At 40.4% G+C, this 15,567-nt stretch overlaps 1 protein-coding gene across 13 annotated transcripts in view; it reads right to left on the bottom strand.

Moving 5' to 3' along the window:
• Positions 1 to 870: 870 nt before the first annotated feature.
• ARID4B (AT-rich interaction domain 4B) overlaps positions 871 to 15,567 on the bottom strand; it is a 234,781-nt gene continuing 220,084 nt past the window's right edge. For all 13 annotated transcript variants that reach the window (XM_085869446.1, XM_085869443.1, XM_085869444.1 and 10 more), the window contains 3 exons: positions 9,738 to 9,866; positions 2,830 to 2,973; positions 871 to 2,195 (listed from right to left, as the gene is read on the bottom strand). In XM_085869446.1, coding sequence (XP_085725572.1) covers positions 2,113 to 2,195; positions 2,830 to 2,973; positions 9,738 to 9,866 — 356 coding nt within the window. In that variant the 3' untranslated portion in view covers positions 871 to 2,112. The remainder of the gene's footprint in view (positions 2,196 to 2,829; positions 2,974 to 9,737; positions 9,867 to 15,567) is intronic.

A 15,567-nucleotide genomic window follows, 5' to 3' on the forward strand; every position in this document is an offset into this window, starting at 1 on the left:
CTTCACAGCAATGTTGGAAGAAGTGAGAGAACAATAATAGAACATTAAAAAAAAAGTGGAAGGATCACAATTGCAAAAGTGTTTTTAAATATCTGAAAACAAATGACATCAATAAGAAATTCAACTCAGAAAAAACAAGCTGCGATCAGAGAAATTAAGCAACACCGTACTTTTAGAAACTATATTTCCCGATTTTAGGTGAAATTCTAAATGACTAAGGCAAGACTTCAGTTTAAATAATATTATAATGCTTTGTCTGGAAGTGTGGGCGAAACATAATGGACCTAGTTCTTGCTTTCTTTCCTAGCAGATATACGTAATGTCCAAGAGAACCTGGAGAGTGAAGCATCCCTCAAGACAGTGTCAGGTTGACTCTCATAGCATTCAGAACCTTTTTGCTGATCAAACTCTCATCAAAATAGGAGCAAATTCTCAATCAATAAAAGAGAAGTGTTCCAGAAATGTTTCAGACTTTTTTTTTAAACAAACTTGGCACAAAAAAGGAGGGAATCACGTGGGACGAGATACTAATCATGGCTAAGAAGCATTGGTAAATCATTACAGGAAGAAATTTGTAGTTTTTCTCAATTGCAAGAAGTAAGTATTTACCATGAAAAGACAAATGGAGGAAAGTTAAAGGAAACACAGTCATTCTCAATCAAATGCCATCAATAATAATCAACTAACCTCATATAATGTTATTAGTGGGATGGGGTCAGGGGGAGGGAGAGGAGACGTGGGAAATAGCTTTGCCGTCCATATTTATTTATTTATTTATTTATTTTTCTACTTGCTTTATAAGTTGTTTGTGTCAGAAATTGAGGAAATGCAAAAATCTATTCACAGGAGTGAGTTGCAAACTATGCTGAGGTGTGTGTGTGTGTGTGTGTGTGTGTGTGTGTGTGTGTGTGTGTGTGTGTGTGTGTGTGTGTGTGTGTGTGTGTGTGTGTGTGTGTGTGTGTGTGTTGGAAATATCTTAAGCTCATACTATAAATGCATCCGATTAACAAAGGCAGACTATTCTATGGCCACACGGACCAGCATTTCAGCAGTGAGAAACTGCTTGAGAAGCAATGGGTTAGCACCATAAATCCTCAAAACTCTCCAAAGGTTAGATTATGTGGATGAGTGGCAATCACAAAAAAAGGAAAAAAAAGAAGTTACAAAAGCTAACAGTTGACTGTCATTTCCAAGACAACAGGATGAAAAAGGGAAGGATTAAATAAAATAAAAATGAAAGAAAGTTTCAAAATTAAAATTTGTCGTGAAAAAAAAAAACCATAAAGAAAAGATGCATCAAAACGTTGAAAATAATCACATTATGTCACGAATGATTCCACTCACAATGTTCTTAATGCTTAAATCGTAAGCAAACTACTACATTGACCCTATTTTGTGTATTGTGCAGTCCCACAACAAAACGTTACAAGTCACCAATTTCAGATTACAAAAACGACAATGCACTAACGTCACAAGATACAGAAAAAGAAATATGACCATCGACGACTTCTATACATTGAATTTTCCATTTTTTTTTTTAATATGAGAATATACTTCCTTTGTAAATAATTTTTTTTGCAAAAAAGTATCAAATAAATCTATCAAATCACAAAGGTGATATATGCAAGCAAAAGAGTTCTCAAAAGTTCTGTGAAAATCGTGCAGCCTTGCTTTGATGGACGCGAGTAAAAATACCAATGTATGCACGCTGGCTTAGAATATGAATCCAAACATAACTTGGCACGTATTTAAAGTACAACTCATAGCTGCAGCAACGGTAAACAATTCCTGAAGATATTAAAGAAAACACGAAACAACTTCAGTACTGTATTTATAAAGCATATACATTGGTGATTCGATCATATTCTGGATTTCTACTGACAATTTCAAAGCCAGCTGGTATCAACGCGAGTCAGTCAACCATATTTAGTACATTACTGGCTGCTTCAGACTGCAAGCAGCCAAAATATGCAAATGGAAATGTGGAATCGGTATTACTCAAACAACATTGGTATATATGTGGGATTAAAAAAAGGTCCAGCAATGTAATACCACTCTCACATCCCCACTAATGAGCAGCCCTATCACAAGTTGGCCAATGGGTTGAGGAGGTCAACCAAAGTCCAAAGCCAGTGGAGCGTGCGAGGAGATGGGGTCAGCATGTGAGTCCAAGGATGCTTCAGAATAAGTCAGAGCTGTGGAAGAAAGGTAATACAAGTGAGTGTTGAAATTCAATGCAAAAATAAGCATTCCTCACTTTCTTTTCAATGCGGTTCACTCAGAACTAAGAGATGGTTCCAATTATTTTATGGACAGCTATAAATTGGGATGGATGCAGATAATAATTTACGTGCCCAAAATGTATCAGAAGATACTGCGGAATTGGAAGAGGTTTGAGAAAAAAAATTGTTCACATCATTGGGATGGCTAATTAAAAAAAAAGAAAAAACTTTTATGAGAAATAAAATGTCTCAAGGGATCTTCAGGCATTTTCTTATTTAAACCTGCAAGACCTACAAATATCAAGATTTTTTTTGTTGTCAAAAGCACAGAATGCATTCATTTGATTCCCAAACCTAGATAGTCCCATTTTATTTCACTACATGGATCAAAAACAATTTTAGAAGTGAAAGATTACCTGTGTTTTTTGGACAACAAACAAACTGATTTATGAATAGTGTTTGAGCAACAGATTGATCCTGAAGCTACAGAAAGGTACACATCATCCACAAATATGTGTGACAAGGTGTATTTGTGTGCCACCTTTGTTAATTGTACAAAAAGCAAAAAACAAAAATACACTCAGGAAACAATTTGACACATAATTACCTTGCCGCTCACGTCGTCGAAACTTCCTCAGACGCCGGTCGATCGAGGCAACCTCAGACCGGAGAGCCATGTAGTACGCCCTTATCTGCTGCAACCTCTGTTGCAACCAGGTGATCCGTGCAGCACCACTCAGGGATGGCAGCTCTGAGGTAACAAATCCACCACCCACACCACCTCCATTGTTAGCAACATAGACCTTAAGTATCATCCTTGAGCATGAGATAAGTTGGTTCAAAGCAACCAAATGATATTGCTCAGTATTTACTGAGCAACATCATTTGGCTGCTTTGAACCAACTTATGTCATGCTACATTCCCCTAATGAACTATGAAAATTGTGACAAAACTGTTATTGGTTTTGAAAACACTGTCAGTTAACCATAATGATTACTGCAGTGGCACAAAGGGATTAGCCTTGATAACATTTCCATGGATATTGAAAATTGGAGAAGTCCATCTCCTCTCTGGGTTTAGCTAAGAATTTGAGATCAACAGCACAATGGCCTACACTTTTTCTGACAGTAGAGCAGAATATTTTAACATTCTATTATACTCCTATTAAATGTATATGGGTAAGATGGTTGAATGTCTCCTCCGAAATAGCAGTATATTTTATGAAAGGATGAAAGTACAGCATACTCCATGAAAGAACTATATAAACAAATGGAATAAGTTAGCGCCAACAAAACAGTGCTGCTAGCTAAAAAAAAATCGAATTAAATTAAAATTTTCTTTCAATAATAAATGGACCCTCCATACACAGGCTACATATTCCATTCATCACGAAATGAAGGCAATTATGAATTCCCAGTGCAGAAAGTGTATAAACTTGGTAAAAAAGAAAATTTCACGTGGCCAATGTTTGGAGAAGGTAATGATATTGTACATTTCCATTGGCAAACTGTGTTACTATGGCTTGTAGAAGAGTTAATGAAGCCCAAAGACAACAGGCATTTTTAAGGCCATTTCCCCTGCGAGAGCAGAGGTTAGCTTTGTTGGCTCCATGACAATCTTCTCCACTTTACCCTATTTTCTGCATCTCCCCTTGTTAACCCCCTTACCCGCATTTCTTCTTCCACCACCTTTAGCCAAGTCTTTCTCGGTTTTCCCCGTCCTCCACTTCCTTCTACATTCATTTCCATTACTCTTCTTACCCAGTCACTTTCATCCTTCCTCAACACATAACCCAACCATCTCAACCTGTTTCTCTTCACAACATCCATCACAGGCTCTATTCCCATCATCTTCCACAATTCATCATTTGTCTTCCTCTCAATGATATTCCGCACATCCACCAACACCACTCTCATTTCCACCCTTTCCAGCCTTCGTTGCTGCTCCACGTTCATTACCCATGTCTCGCTCTCATAAATCATAGCACTTCTCACACATGTTGCATACACCTTTCCCTTCAACTTCAGAGACATGCCACTCAGTTCCTCATCAGCATGTCACTCAGTTCCCGAAACTTCTTCCATGCACATCTCACTTGAGCAACTGTCGCCAAGTCTGATCCACCTTCTCCATTCGCCATGTCTCCTTGGTAGCAAAATGTTTTCACACCTTCCAACTTCATGCCATCTCCAAGATCCAACTAAACATTTCTTCCATCTGCAACTCCCTCTATGCACACCTTACACTTGAATGGAGCTACCACACTGGTTAATGACCCTCTCACACCACTACATTTCTGATGAACCCACTTAGTGCACATTGTACAATGAATGGAGTTCACTCCAACATCTTTCCTGCACAAAGCACACGGCCACTTCCCAGTGCTTTCCACCTCACCACATGTTTTACCACTTACCATCACCTTCGTCTTTACGATATTTACTATACCTTCAAACCTTTTGCCTCCAAACATTCCTTCCATTTATTCATCTTTTCCTTCAGTTCATCCCTAATCTCTGGAATCAACACCAAATCATCTGCATGCAACGCTCATGGTAAACCCTCCTTTACGATCTGAGCCAGCACCTCCATCACAACTACAAATAATAATGGACTTGGTACTGACCCCTGATGCACTCTCACCTTCACCTCAAACTCACCACTGTTCCCATCCTTCGTCCTTACAGCTGTGCGCGCTCTCTCGTACATTGCCATCACAACTCTGATCAACCATTCCTCCACTCTGAACTTCCTCAATGCCCATGTCACTACTTCCTGTGGAACCCTATCGAATGCTTTCTCCAGATCAACAAATTCAAGAAACTACTTCTTCCTCTTCTACATGTACTTCTCCTGCAACTGCCTGACTATAAAAATCACATCCGTCGTTCCTCTTCCTGGCACAAGTCCAAACTGCATTTCATCAATCTTCACTTTCTTCCTTATCCTCTTCTCCAACACCCTTTCCAATACCATCACTCCATGATCCAGTAACTTTATCACTCCATACGAGCCACAGTCCAGGTCACCTTTCCCCTTGTACAAAGGGACAAGGGTACTCGGTTCCCAATCTACTGGAATGTGGCCTTCTTTCACCACCAGATTACAAATCTGTCATTCTCTTTGCACCCCAACTTCCCGCTGCCTTCAACATATTTGCCACAACTCCCATCAGCCCTCCTGCTTTTGTACTCTTCATTACTCTTATCGCTTCCTCAACTTCCTTCTCAGTTATCTTCTCTGCCGGTCCTAAAATTTAGTTGCTCCTTATGTTGCCATCCCATTCATTCTCTGCATTCAACAGACTTTCCATATATCTCTTCCATTAATTCCACAACAAATAATCCCACTTCACTCTTCAAGCAACTCACCCCCATCACTTCGCACCTCTCTTTCGCTATCTGCTTTGCAATCCTAAATATTGCTCTCTGATCCTCTTCCAAATCCAAACGTTCTCTGAGCATTTTCCGATGTGCCTCCTTCGCCTTTGCTACCTCTTTCTTGGCAGTCTTCTTGGTGCCTTATAACTTTCATATGCTGCCTCTTCTGCTACTGTACCCTTCGCCTTCTGCCAATCCTTGAACTACTTCCTCTTCTCGTCAATCCTCTTTCCAACTTCATCAACCCACCACCATGTTTCCAAGTGTCTCGGTGTTATCAGCAGATTGGTCTGCCAACATAAACAAAACAATATCAAAGACAGATGTATTCCTTTTGCCACAGGCACAGTGTTGCAGCATGAATGGAATTTCCCTTGGAGGTATTCCACAAGAACTGTCCAGAAACGGCTTTGTGCAACAGGTTACAAAGCCAAGACACTGACAACATGCCTTGTTCTCAACCAGAAGAAAGAGCAGCCACTTGAAAGGTGCCAGGCACGCAACACTGGAATTTCGCACCCCAGAGGAGATCCATTGGTCTTGTGATAGTCGATTGCTTCTGCACACGGCTGATGCAGTGGGGCAACTTAGCATAACAATTGTGCATTTTGTGAGGAAAGCACCAAATTTGGCACACTAGTAGCCTATCATATTATGAACAGATTTGGATATTGGGCCATCTCAAAAATTTTGATGGCAGTGGAAAATGGCTGCCATAGACATCAGCGGCTGAATTTGAGATGGCCCAATATCCAAATCTGTTCATAATATGATAGGCTACTAGTGTGCCAAATTTGGTGCATTCCTCACAAAATGCACAATTGTTATGCTATATTTAGCTAAGTTGCCCCACTAATGGTAGAAATAAGGTTTGGTGGCACTTAACACAGCTTTTACACCCAATAACATTGTGGAGTCTATCGCATTTGATGATGAATCCATTATGATATGGAGCTGCTGGTTGTGATTGTCAGGTTACCCTGTCAGTGACAATGTCATGTTTACAGACATAAAAGTAGCGGAGTGACATTTTGGAAAACGTTTTTGTTCCACATTTTGAAAACAACCCACTTCTCACATTCTCATACAGTTACTGGCTTCTTGCTAAATTATACCATCACAACATTGCTCTGGCTATCAATGAGTCTTCGTTTAAATCTAAAAGAGCATGTTTGAGACATTCTTAGGTGGACGTGGACATTTAAGAAATATGACAATCCTGTGCAGACTCTGGCATGGTTGGAGGCTGCATTTCACCAGGAATGGCAACAACTCCCTTTAGATTCTCTCTGGCAGATCAAGGAAAAGGTTTGGTTATTTTAATATTCTCTTGGATCCGCTTTCTTTGGCAGTGGTGTGTTGACTGACTGCTTCCACCTTTTGGACCATACAATCCTGCTCCACATTCATTTACAGATAAAGGTTAAATTTTTGATTGCCTCCTCCCCAATTACCTGAAAGAGTTTGATTGGATTTTCATCAGCACCTGGTGCTTTTCCATTTGCCAACTCTTTCAGGGCAATGCACCTCACATTCTAATACTATTGCTTCCTGTCCATATTCGCTTTCTTCAAAGGTTTCCGTCAAATTGCTATTTCGTTTGAATGGTGTTTCGATGTATTCCTTCCATCTTTCTTTCACCTGTTTCTTCTGTCAGGATCTTTTCCTGTTCTCCTCCGAAGGACCCCAATCAAAGACTTTAACTTTCCTGTGATATCTCTGATCTTTAAAAAAAAAAAAAGAATTTCTTATGTTCCCCACTTTATGTTGTAACTTTCTATCTTTATGCATGCCTCTGAAATATTTATGTTTGTCTTTCCTTGCTTGTCATTGGAAGTCAGCATTTAGCAGCTTAATATCCTCTCTTGATGCACCTTTGATTTTCATCTATCTTCTTCTGTCTGCAACATTTCTTGCCTCTTCTGACAGCCATTTATCCTTATTCTTTCTGCTTGCTTTTGCGATATTGTTTTTTTAGCCTCTTCTTCTACAAAGTCTTCAACCTCTTGCCACAATTCGTCCAGCTCTGAAAAATGATTTTTCACCTTTATTACATCTCATGAGTCTCGCCCCGACGAGATTATTGGAATGCCCGTTTGTCTGTATGTGTGTCTGTGTGTGTCCTCATCTATATATTTTTCCTTTTAATATTCTTTTTCTCTGCAACCATTTGGCCGATCAAAGCAAAACTTTAAACATCGGAGGGACTCCCTCCCCCCCCCCCATACAGAATATTTTATTGATAATTGATATAATTGGTCACATGGTATAGCAGCCATACTGGATTAAAGGAAAAAAAATTGGACATCTCTGAAACCGCTCAATGAAAAAAATTGAAACTTGGCACATATCATCAACTCCCCATGGGGTACATATCATGATAATGATGATGTCGTCAGTGAAGTAGTAGTCCAGCCACAATTAGATGAATCAAAATCTGCAACCCAATGTAAGTGAATAATTAAATCTATGATGTCATCGTTCAGGTGGTCTTGCGGCCATATTGAATTGGAAATAAAAATATTTTAAAATCTTCTTTTCCAGAACCGCTTAACAGATCAATGCAAAACTTCATACATTTAATCGACGAGGCAAGGGGAATATAGTTTGAATTTTTTTTTTCATATTCATCTTCATTGACACAATCTAGCATTCATTTGCACAAAAGTGGTTGTTAAATATTCTAATAATTAATCAATAAAGCTGTGGATAATGGCAATGTATGTGACATAATAGGGTGCATGGATGATATGGGTAGATGGGCCTTAATAGCAGTGGGCCATAATAGCAGTGGGCCATAATAGCAGTGGGCCATAAGTGGCGTGTTCAGTTAACGATGGTATTTTTTGTTCAGAATGAGCGCACAAGGTGAGACTATGCGCTTTGCTGAGTGATGTTCTCGTTTAGATACATTTTCAATGTCATATCTGGTGGAGTTTTTGATTTTTTCTTTTCACTTTTCTCAATTTTATGCCGAGCTTAGCTACAAGGAGTTCATGATCTGACCCACAGTCTGTGCCTGGCAGTGTGTTGGCAGATTGCACAGCATTTCTCCATCTTCTGTTGATTAGAATGTAGTCAATATGATTTCTATGTTTCCCATCAGGGTTGTTTGACAATCTACACTTGGGTTGTTTGAAGCATGTGTTTGCAATTATGAGCTCATTCTCCACACAGAACTCCAGCATTCACTCCCATGGCTCATTTTTGGATACCAAGTCTGTGCGTTCCTCCAATCCCTGGCACTCCTGATTCTCCAAATTTTACATTCCAGTCTCCCGTAATAATTAAAACATCTCCTTTATGCATTTGTTCTCTCAATTCCTGTAACTTTCAATGAAACTCCTCCACATTTTCTTCATCTGTTGCAGGAAATTGGAGCATATATCTGAATGATGGTGGTTTTCACAGGATGTCCTTTCAATCTCACCAATATTAACCTATCATTGACTGAGTTGTAACCCAGTACTGACCCTGCCATCTTCTTATTCCAACGGTACCATTTTTATTATTCTACGACAGCAGAAGCCCTTTAGAGTTTCGAACGAAGCGTGGCACGCGACACATGGACAGATGCTTCTATTCTCCTTTTAGCAAAAGATTAGATTTTAGAATAATTTTCTCAGCTATTGCTATGATCAAGGAAAACATAGGCCATGCTTAATTTCTTAATATGTGTATATAAAACACAATTTTCTGCCTGCAAAACGATGGCTGCAGTTTGTAGTTGGATCCTTTTCCTTTGAGAATTTCACCAAAACAAAACAAGGGCTTTGACCCAACTTATATCACTTGGTTGGTTCAATCTGTCATATTCAATGTTACCTCAATGCTCCCTCTGAGTTCTGCTGTCAGTCTGAAGAGATTGTAGTAAATCAGCAAAAACAGCTGATGAAAGTGAGTGATAGTGATAAAATGAAAAATTAAACAAGTGAAACATGAAAAGATACCAGAGGAAACTTGAACAAGGTATTTACACAACAAACCAAAAGGCATGATACATAGTAGCACATTCACATCGCTTTGAATCATGGAAGAAGGGAATAAAGCCCTTATTACTTGGTAGGAAAAAAAAAAAAAACGAAGACTTATTCGGACAGGTAATTGTAGCCTGCATGTATTATAAATGACCCACCGATCTGCACGTCAAAACTTGCAAGCTTGTCAGTCGATGAACTAAGTGAACCAGGAGGACTGGGAGGGGGTGAGAGCTTTCCATGGCTTGGCTCTGACAGGGAGAAGTCTTCACTGTCACTGCTCTGTCCTGTGTGGTACAATAAATTGAAGAATACAGTAGTTTGTAAGCTTTATATTTTCCCCAGAGTAAAATCATCTGTTTATACATTTTCTTCCCACATTATTGTTGCAAATCACTTTCCTGAGGTCAAACAAACTAAAAAATTGTTTCCCATTTCTGAGCAGAAAAATTTGGGGTAATTTGGTCAAGAAGGTTTCAATAAAGTTTAATTGGAAGAAGGCACATAAAATATTGGAAATATATAGTTATTAAGGAAAACTTTTGTTGGCCAATACAGCCGACTCTTATTCAACCAAATGTATTTCAACCAGATAGGAGCAAGTCTTTCCCTTTGGACTAATATATGTGTATGTATATATACTGTATATATACAGGGTGAGTCAAAAGTAGTGCCCAAATTCTGTTTTTTCGGCTGTCAGATTCTTTCTGGGAAGTCATGTTGTTTATAATTGTCTTGCAGATTATTAATTTTCGCAATTTATTTATTTTTGATTTTGTTTTGCAGGTTATTGCTGTGAGTTTAGAAAGTTACTGAATTTGCACCAAATTGAACCATGAATTACCTTTCAATTTATCAACGCATTGCGGCCATGAAACATTACTACAAATGTAACAGCACGCAGTTTGGTACAGGAATTCGATATTAACCCACGTCAGGGAAGAAACATACGATTGATTGTCGAGAAATTTAAAGCAACAGGGTCGGTAGCCACTGCAAAGAAGTCCGGTCGTCCGAAAACGGCAACAAATGTAACTAAGGCTGAAGAAGCCATCAGAAGACTGGAACAAAGTTCGCAAAAGTCAACTCATCATTTATCTGCAGAGTTTGAAGTGAGCCAATCAAGTGTTATCCATATCCTTCACCAGAAAAAATGGAAACCTTACATGCCACGCTTAATGCATGCTATTCATGATGGTGATGACGACCGCCATCTTCAATTTTGCGAAGAGTTCTCAGCTAAACCTCACGAAGACGACACAATGCTAGACAACATCTGGTGGTCAGATAAGGTATGTTTTAAGCTTAATGGCACAATTAACAGACACAATTGTGTCTACTGGGCTGCGAATAGCCCAAGAGTGACAGTTAAGAAGGAGGTAAATTTACCTGGAGTGACAGTTTGGGCAGCCATATCTCCATTAGGGATAATTGGACCCTTTTTCTTTGAGGGATCTGTCACTGCAGAAATTTACCTGGATATGGTGCAAACCTTCTTTTGGCCCAGGGTACAAGATCAGGACTGTTATTTCCAGCATGATGGAGCTCCACCTCATTATGGACGTTATGTTCGTCGGTGGCTTGATAAAAACTTTCCCAGAAAGTGGATTGGCCGCCGCGGTCTGATCGAGTGGCCGGCACGCTCCTCAGACCTTACACCTCCAGATTTCTTTATTTGGGGGCTCATGAAAGACCTTGTTTATCGTGAAAAGTCTCGTACCATTCACGAATTGAAAGCTCAAATTCAGGAAAAGGAATTCGAAATTGATATCGAACTCTGCAGACGTGTGTGCCGCTCTGTGCCTGCTCGGCTGCAATTGTGCATCACTCACGAGGGAGGGCACTTTGAAAATTGCAAGTAAAACAGCTTGGTACAGTTCCATAATAATTTTTCCTTGAATAAATGGTTAGATAAACATGTCATTCATTTATTTCTACCTTCTCGTACACTAGGGTGTTTCATATTGCAACTTTTTTGCGCTAGTCAAGTTGGCTACCCATCGTAGCTTTCCAATATGGATAAAAACCCCACTCGCCGATTTTTAGAATTTCCCTCCTAAAAATGGCCGCCGGCAGCCATTTTTTTCCAAAATGGCGGCCTTTTTCGCGTTTTGACACAGAAATCGACTCCTACACCTGCTAAAATATGTTAATGTTACTTGATATGAATATGTTTGTAGATGATTATGATTGCTATGTCTGCTCGCAGTCGGGGACTAGACATTAGGCATCCAATATGGCGGAAAAATCCAAAATGGCGTCCAAGATGGCTGATTTTTGGCCACTGGAAAGTTGTTCCCTCCGATGTGGGTTCTAATATGTCTAGTTATAGGTTTTTGGGTGTGCTGAATTCGTTTTTATGCTCTAAAATGCAGTATATCTGTCACAGAGATGTCTGCGGGGGTCATGCTCTCGCGTTAAGAAGTAGTTCTTGAAAGTCTGAAGAAGAATTTTGAATATTCTCACCCTCATTGATATCAGAAAATAACAATTAAATATTCGAAGGTCAAACATGTATTTATTTAACATGTACAGTATATACACGAATTACTAGTATACTAATGCCATAACGAATGTTCTAATATGAATTCATGTATGCGTGCATATCAGCCTTGGTAATCAATAATATTGGCCATGGCATGGCATACATGGCTGTAGCGACATTTCAAATTAAAATTTCCATAGTTCAAAAACATCAATGTTCACACTTCGCTTCATATAGTTATCTACATTTTCTGAAGAGTGGATTTCGGGTATCCAGAATAATTCTGCCTGTGCCACTCAACCAGTTGAAGCAAAGCTTGCCTTTGCTGTTCATCCCTCGTTTTGTCTATAAAATCCGAAATCAACTTAATTCCACGCTCTGCAAGGTCGTTAAATACGTGAACATTGTGCACATAGTTTGCGAATTTTTGGTAACCATCACTTTCTGGCCATGTGCTTGCAGGCTCACACATCCATTCTACATCTAGTACATCATATAGTTCAAGAAGATTGAATAACCGCCACGAGTCGTCATCTAATAAACTGCTGAGACACAGGGCACTACTCTCATTCTCATCCATGGCCGGAAATTTTGGCTTTCCTGAGCTGAGTTGATCATGAGGTAGTCTCGGTGTCTGATGCAATAGTTTTGCCATCGTTTCTCGCTCATCTGTGGGCACGTTGGAATCGGCAAGAGCGAAAATTACCAATTGCGGTGTCAAATACCAAAGGTGTCGATCACTCCTTCATATATACGCGAAAATGAAGATAACTATATGAAGCGAAGTGTGAACAATGATGTTTTTGAACTATGGAAATTTTAATTTGAAATGTCGCTACAGCCATGTATGCCATGCCATGGCCAATATTATTGATTATCGAGGCTGATAGGCACGCATACATGAATTTATATTAGAACATTCATAATGGCATTCATATTCTAGTAATTCGTGTATATACTGTATATGTTAAATAAATACATGTTTGACCTTCGAATATTTAATTGTTATTTTCTGATATCAATGAGGGTGAGAATATTCAAAATTCTTCTTCAGACTTTCAAGAACTACTTCTTAACGCGAGAGCATGACCCCCGCAGACGTCTCTGTGACAGATATACTGCATTTTAGAGCATAAAAACGAATTCAGCACACCCAAAAACCTATAACTAGACATATTAGAACCCACATCGGAGGGAACAACTTTCCAGTGGCCAAAAATCGGCCATCTTGGACGCCATTTTGGATTTTTCCGCCATATTGGATGCCAAATGTCTTGTCCCCGACTGCGAGCAGACATAGCAATCATAATCATCCACAAACATAGACATATCAAGTAACATTAACGTATTTTAGCAGGTGTAGGAGTCGATTTCTGTGTCAAAACGCGAAAAAAGGCCGCTATTTTGGAAAAAATGGCCGCCGGCGGCCATTTTTGGGAGGAAAATTCTAAAAATCGGCGAGTGGGGTTTTTCTCCATATTGGAAAGCTACGACGGGTAGCCAACTTGACCAGCACAAAAAAGTTGCAATATGAAACACCCTATTGTACACTGTAATACAAATGGCAAACCAACAATCAACTGACAGAAATTGGGTGCTACTTCTGACTCACCCTGTATATATGTACATATATATATATATATATATATATATATATATATATATATATATATATATATATATATATATATATATATATATATATATATATATATATATATATATATATATATATATATATATATATATATATATATATAAATATATATATATATATATATATAAATATATATATACATATATATAAATATATATATACATATATATATATATATATATATATATATATATATATATATATATATATATATATATATATATATATATATATATATATACATATATTTATATAAATATATTTATATATATATATATATATATATATTGTTACGGATTCGCGCCCGCCGGCGTGCTGATGGCCACGTAACTCGAATCGCGGCACGTCGCCCACCGGACGGACAATCCAGTCGTGACCCTCTCAGACTAACGCCGGGAACCAGTCACGGGTGGACCTTTCGGTCTCACCGCGATCGAGCCAATCGGCCCCCGCGTGGGATAGGGTTGCTCGCCAAATTCGACCTACCTAAGTACCCACACGGAGGGTAGACCGGGCGATCGCACCTCGCCGCAGGTCAACTTCGGACACGGGCCACTTAAGCGACCCGTTCCGTACTATCGGGATAACCGAGCGGTGTTATCGTCGGCCTCGACGGTTCGATCAATTATCGGGCGTATTCAGCCCACTACCAACCCTTTACGTGAAGCAAGATGAGGATTCAATGAGAGAAATGACGAAGCGAAGCGGGAAACAGTTCAACATAAAGCACATTTATTCGCGATGAACGGAAAGCACACATATACAATTCCACCAAAAGCACATAGAAAAGAAAAAGAAACACAATGCAATTTTACACAAAAAGCAAATGTAAAAGCGAAGACACAATGCAGAGCTAATACCGACTACCGAGCACACGGCAACACTTATACAATTCTACTTCACAGACGGCACCGACAACACATACCCAAAACCAAGAAAAAGAACACCCTCAAGGATGAGGCGGGCCTGAGGCCGAGACCGGGTCGGGCCTACCCGTCTGGTGATGAGACGCGGAGCGGCGATGGTGCCTCAACTCCGCGGGCCTCGCGGACAGTGTCTGGTAGGGGGTGGGAAGGGGGCCCCCTTGGTCGCACTATCTCAGCACGGGGGGAAACAGGAGGGGGTTGCTGATGCTCGGGGAAAGGAGGATTTTTACTCTGTCTCGAGTCCCGCGACAAGCGTCTCCACCTCGACCAGGTCGCGCCGTCGGCCTCCCTGGTGCGCAGCTCCCGGCACGACGCAAGCACCCCCTCGTCTGCCTTCGCCGCCTCTCCACAGCTCCGTCCTCTTCGCTCCGACTCCAACGCACATGACGACGACGACGACCAACCCCGAACTCTTCCTCCTGCGAACTTCCCAACTGCACTCAACTCCAACGCACACGACGACGACGACGACGACCAACAACCAACAACGACGACTTCTTCTTCCCAACTCCACCGACTGCGAAGTTTTAACTCAACTCTACTGACGAACGCGGTCGCTTATATAAGCCCCGTGGCTTCGCCTTTGACCCCCTGCCTTCGACCTTTCACCTCGCTCCCCATTGGCCCGAGAAAAAGTGGGCGTGAATGCATTTTGATCCATGAATTTGCATATAGCGACCGCCCTCCAACGCCCTGGAGGCGGGGCCAAATCGCCCCTCGCTCACCGATTGGACGGAACAAAAGTGGGCGTGTGTCGTTTTTGATCCGTTTTTGGAGCGGAAAATCCGTGGTTTTGTACACGCTGTTCGGCGCGCGCCCTGCACGAGTCCAACACAGGTACCCACAAGCGGCGCAAGAACGGTGGCGATGCGACGGTTGCGAGGTGTGACGTGAAGCGGCGCCGCGGTGGGTGGTTGATG

Source organism: Eptatretus burgeri, chromosome 2 (genome assembly GCF_056783735.1).
Source record: "Eptatretus burgeri isolate ZD-2024b chromosome 2, Ebu_testis_v1, whole genome shotgun sequence".
In the NCBI taxonomy this organism is placed as follows: domain Eukaryota; kingdom Metazoa; phylum Chordata; class Myxini; order Myxiniformes; family Myxinidae; genus Eptatretus; species Eptatretus burgeri.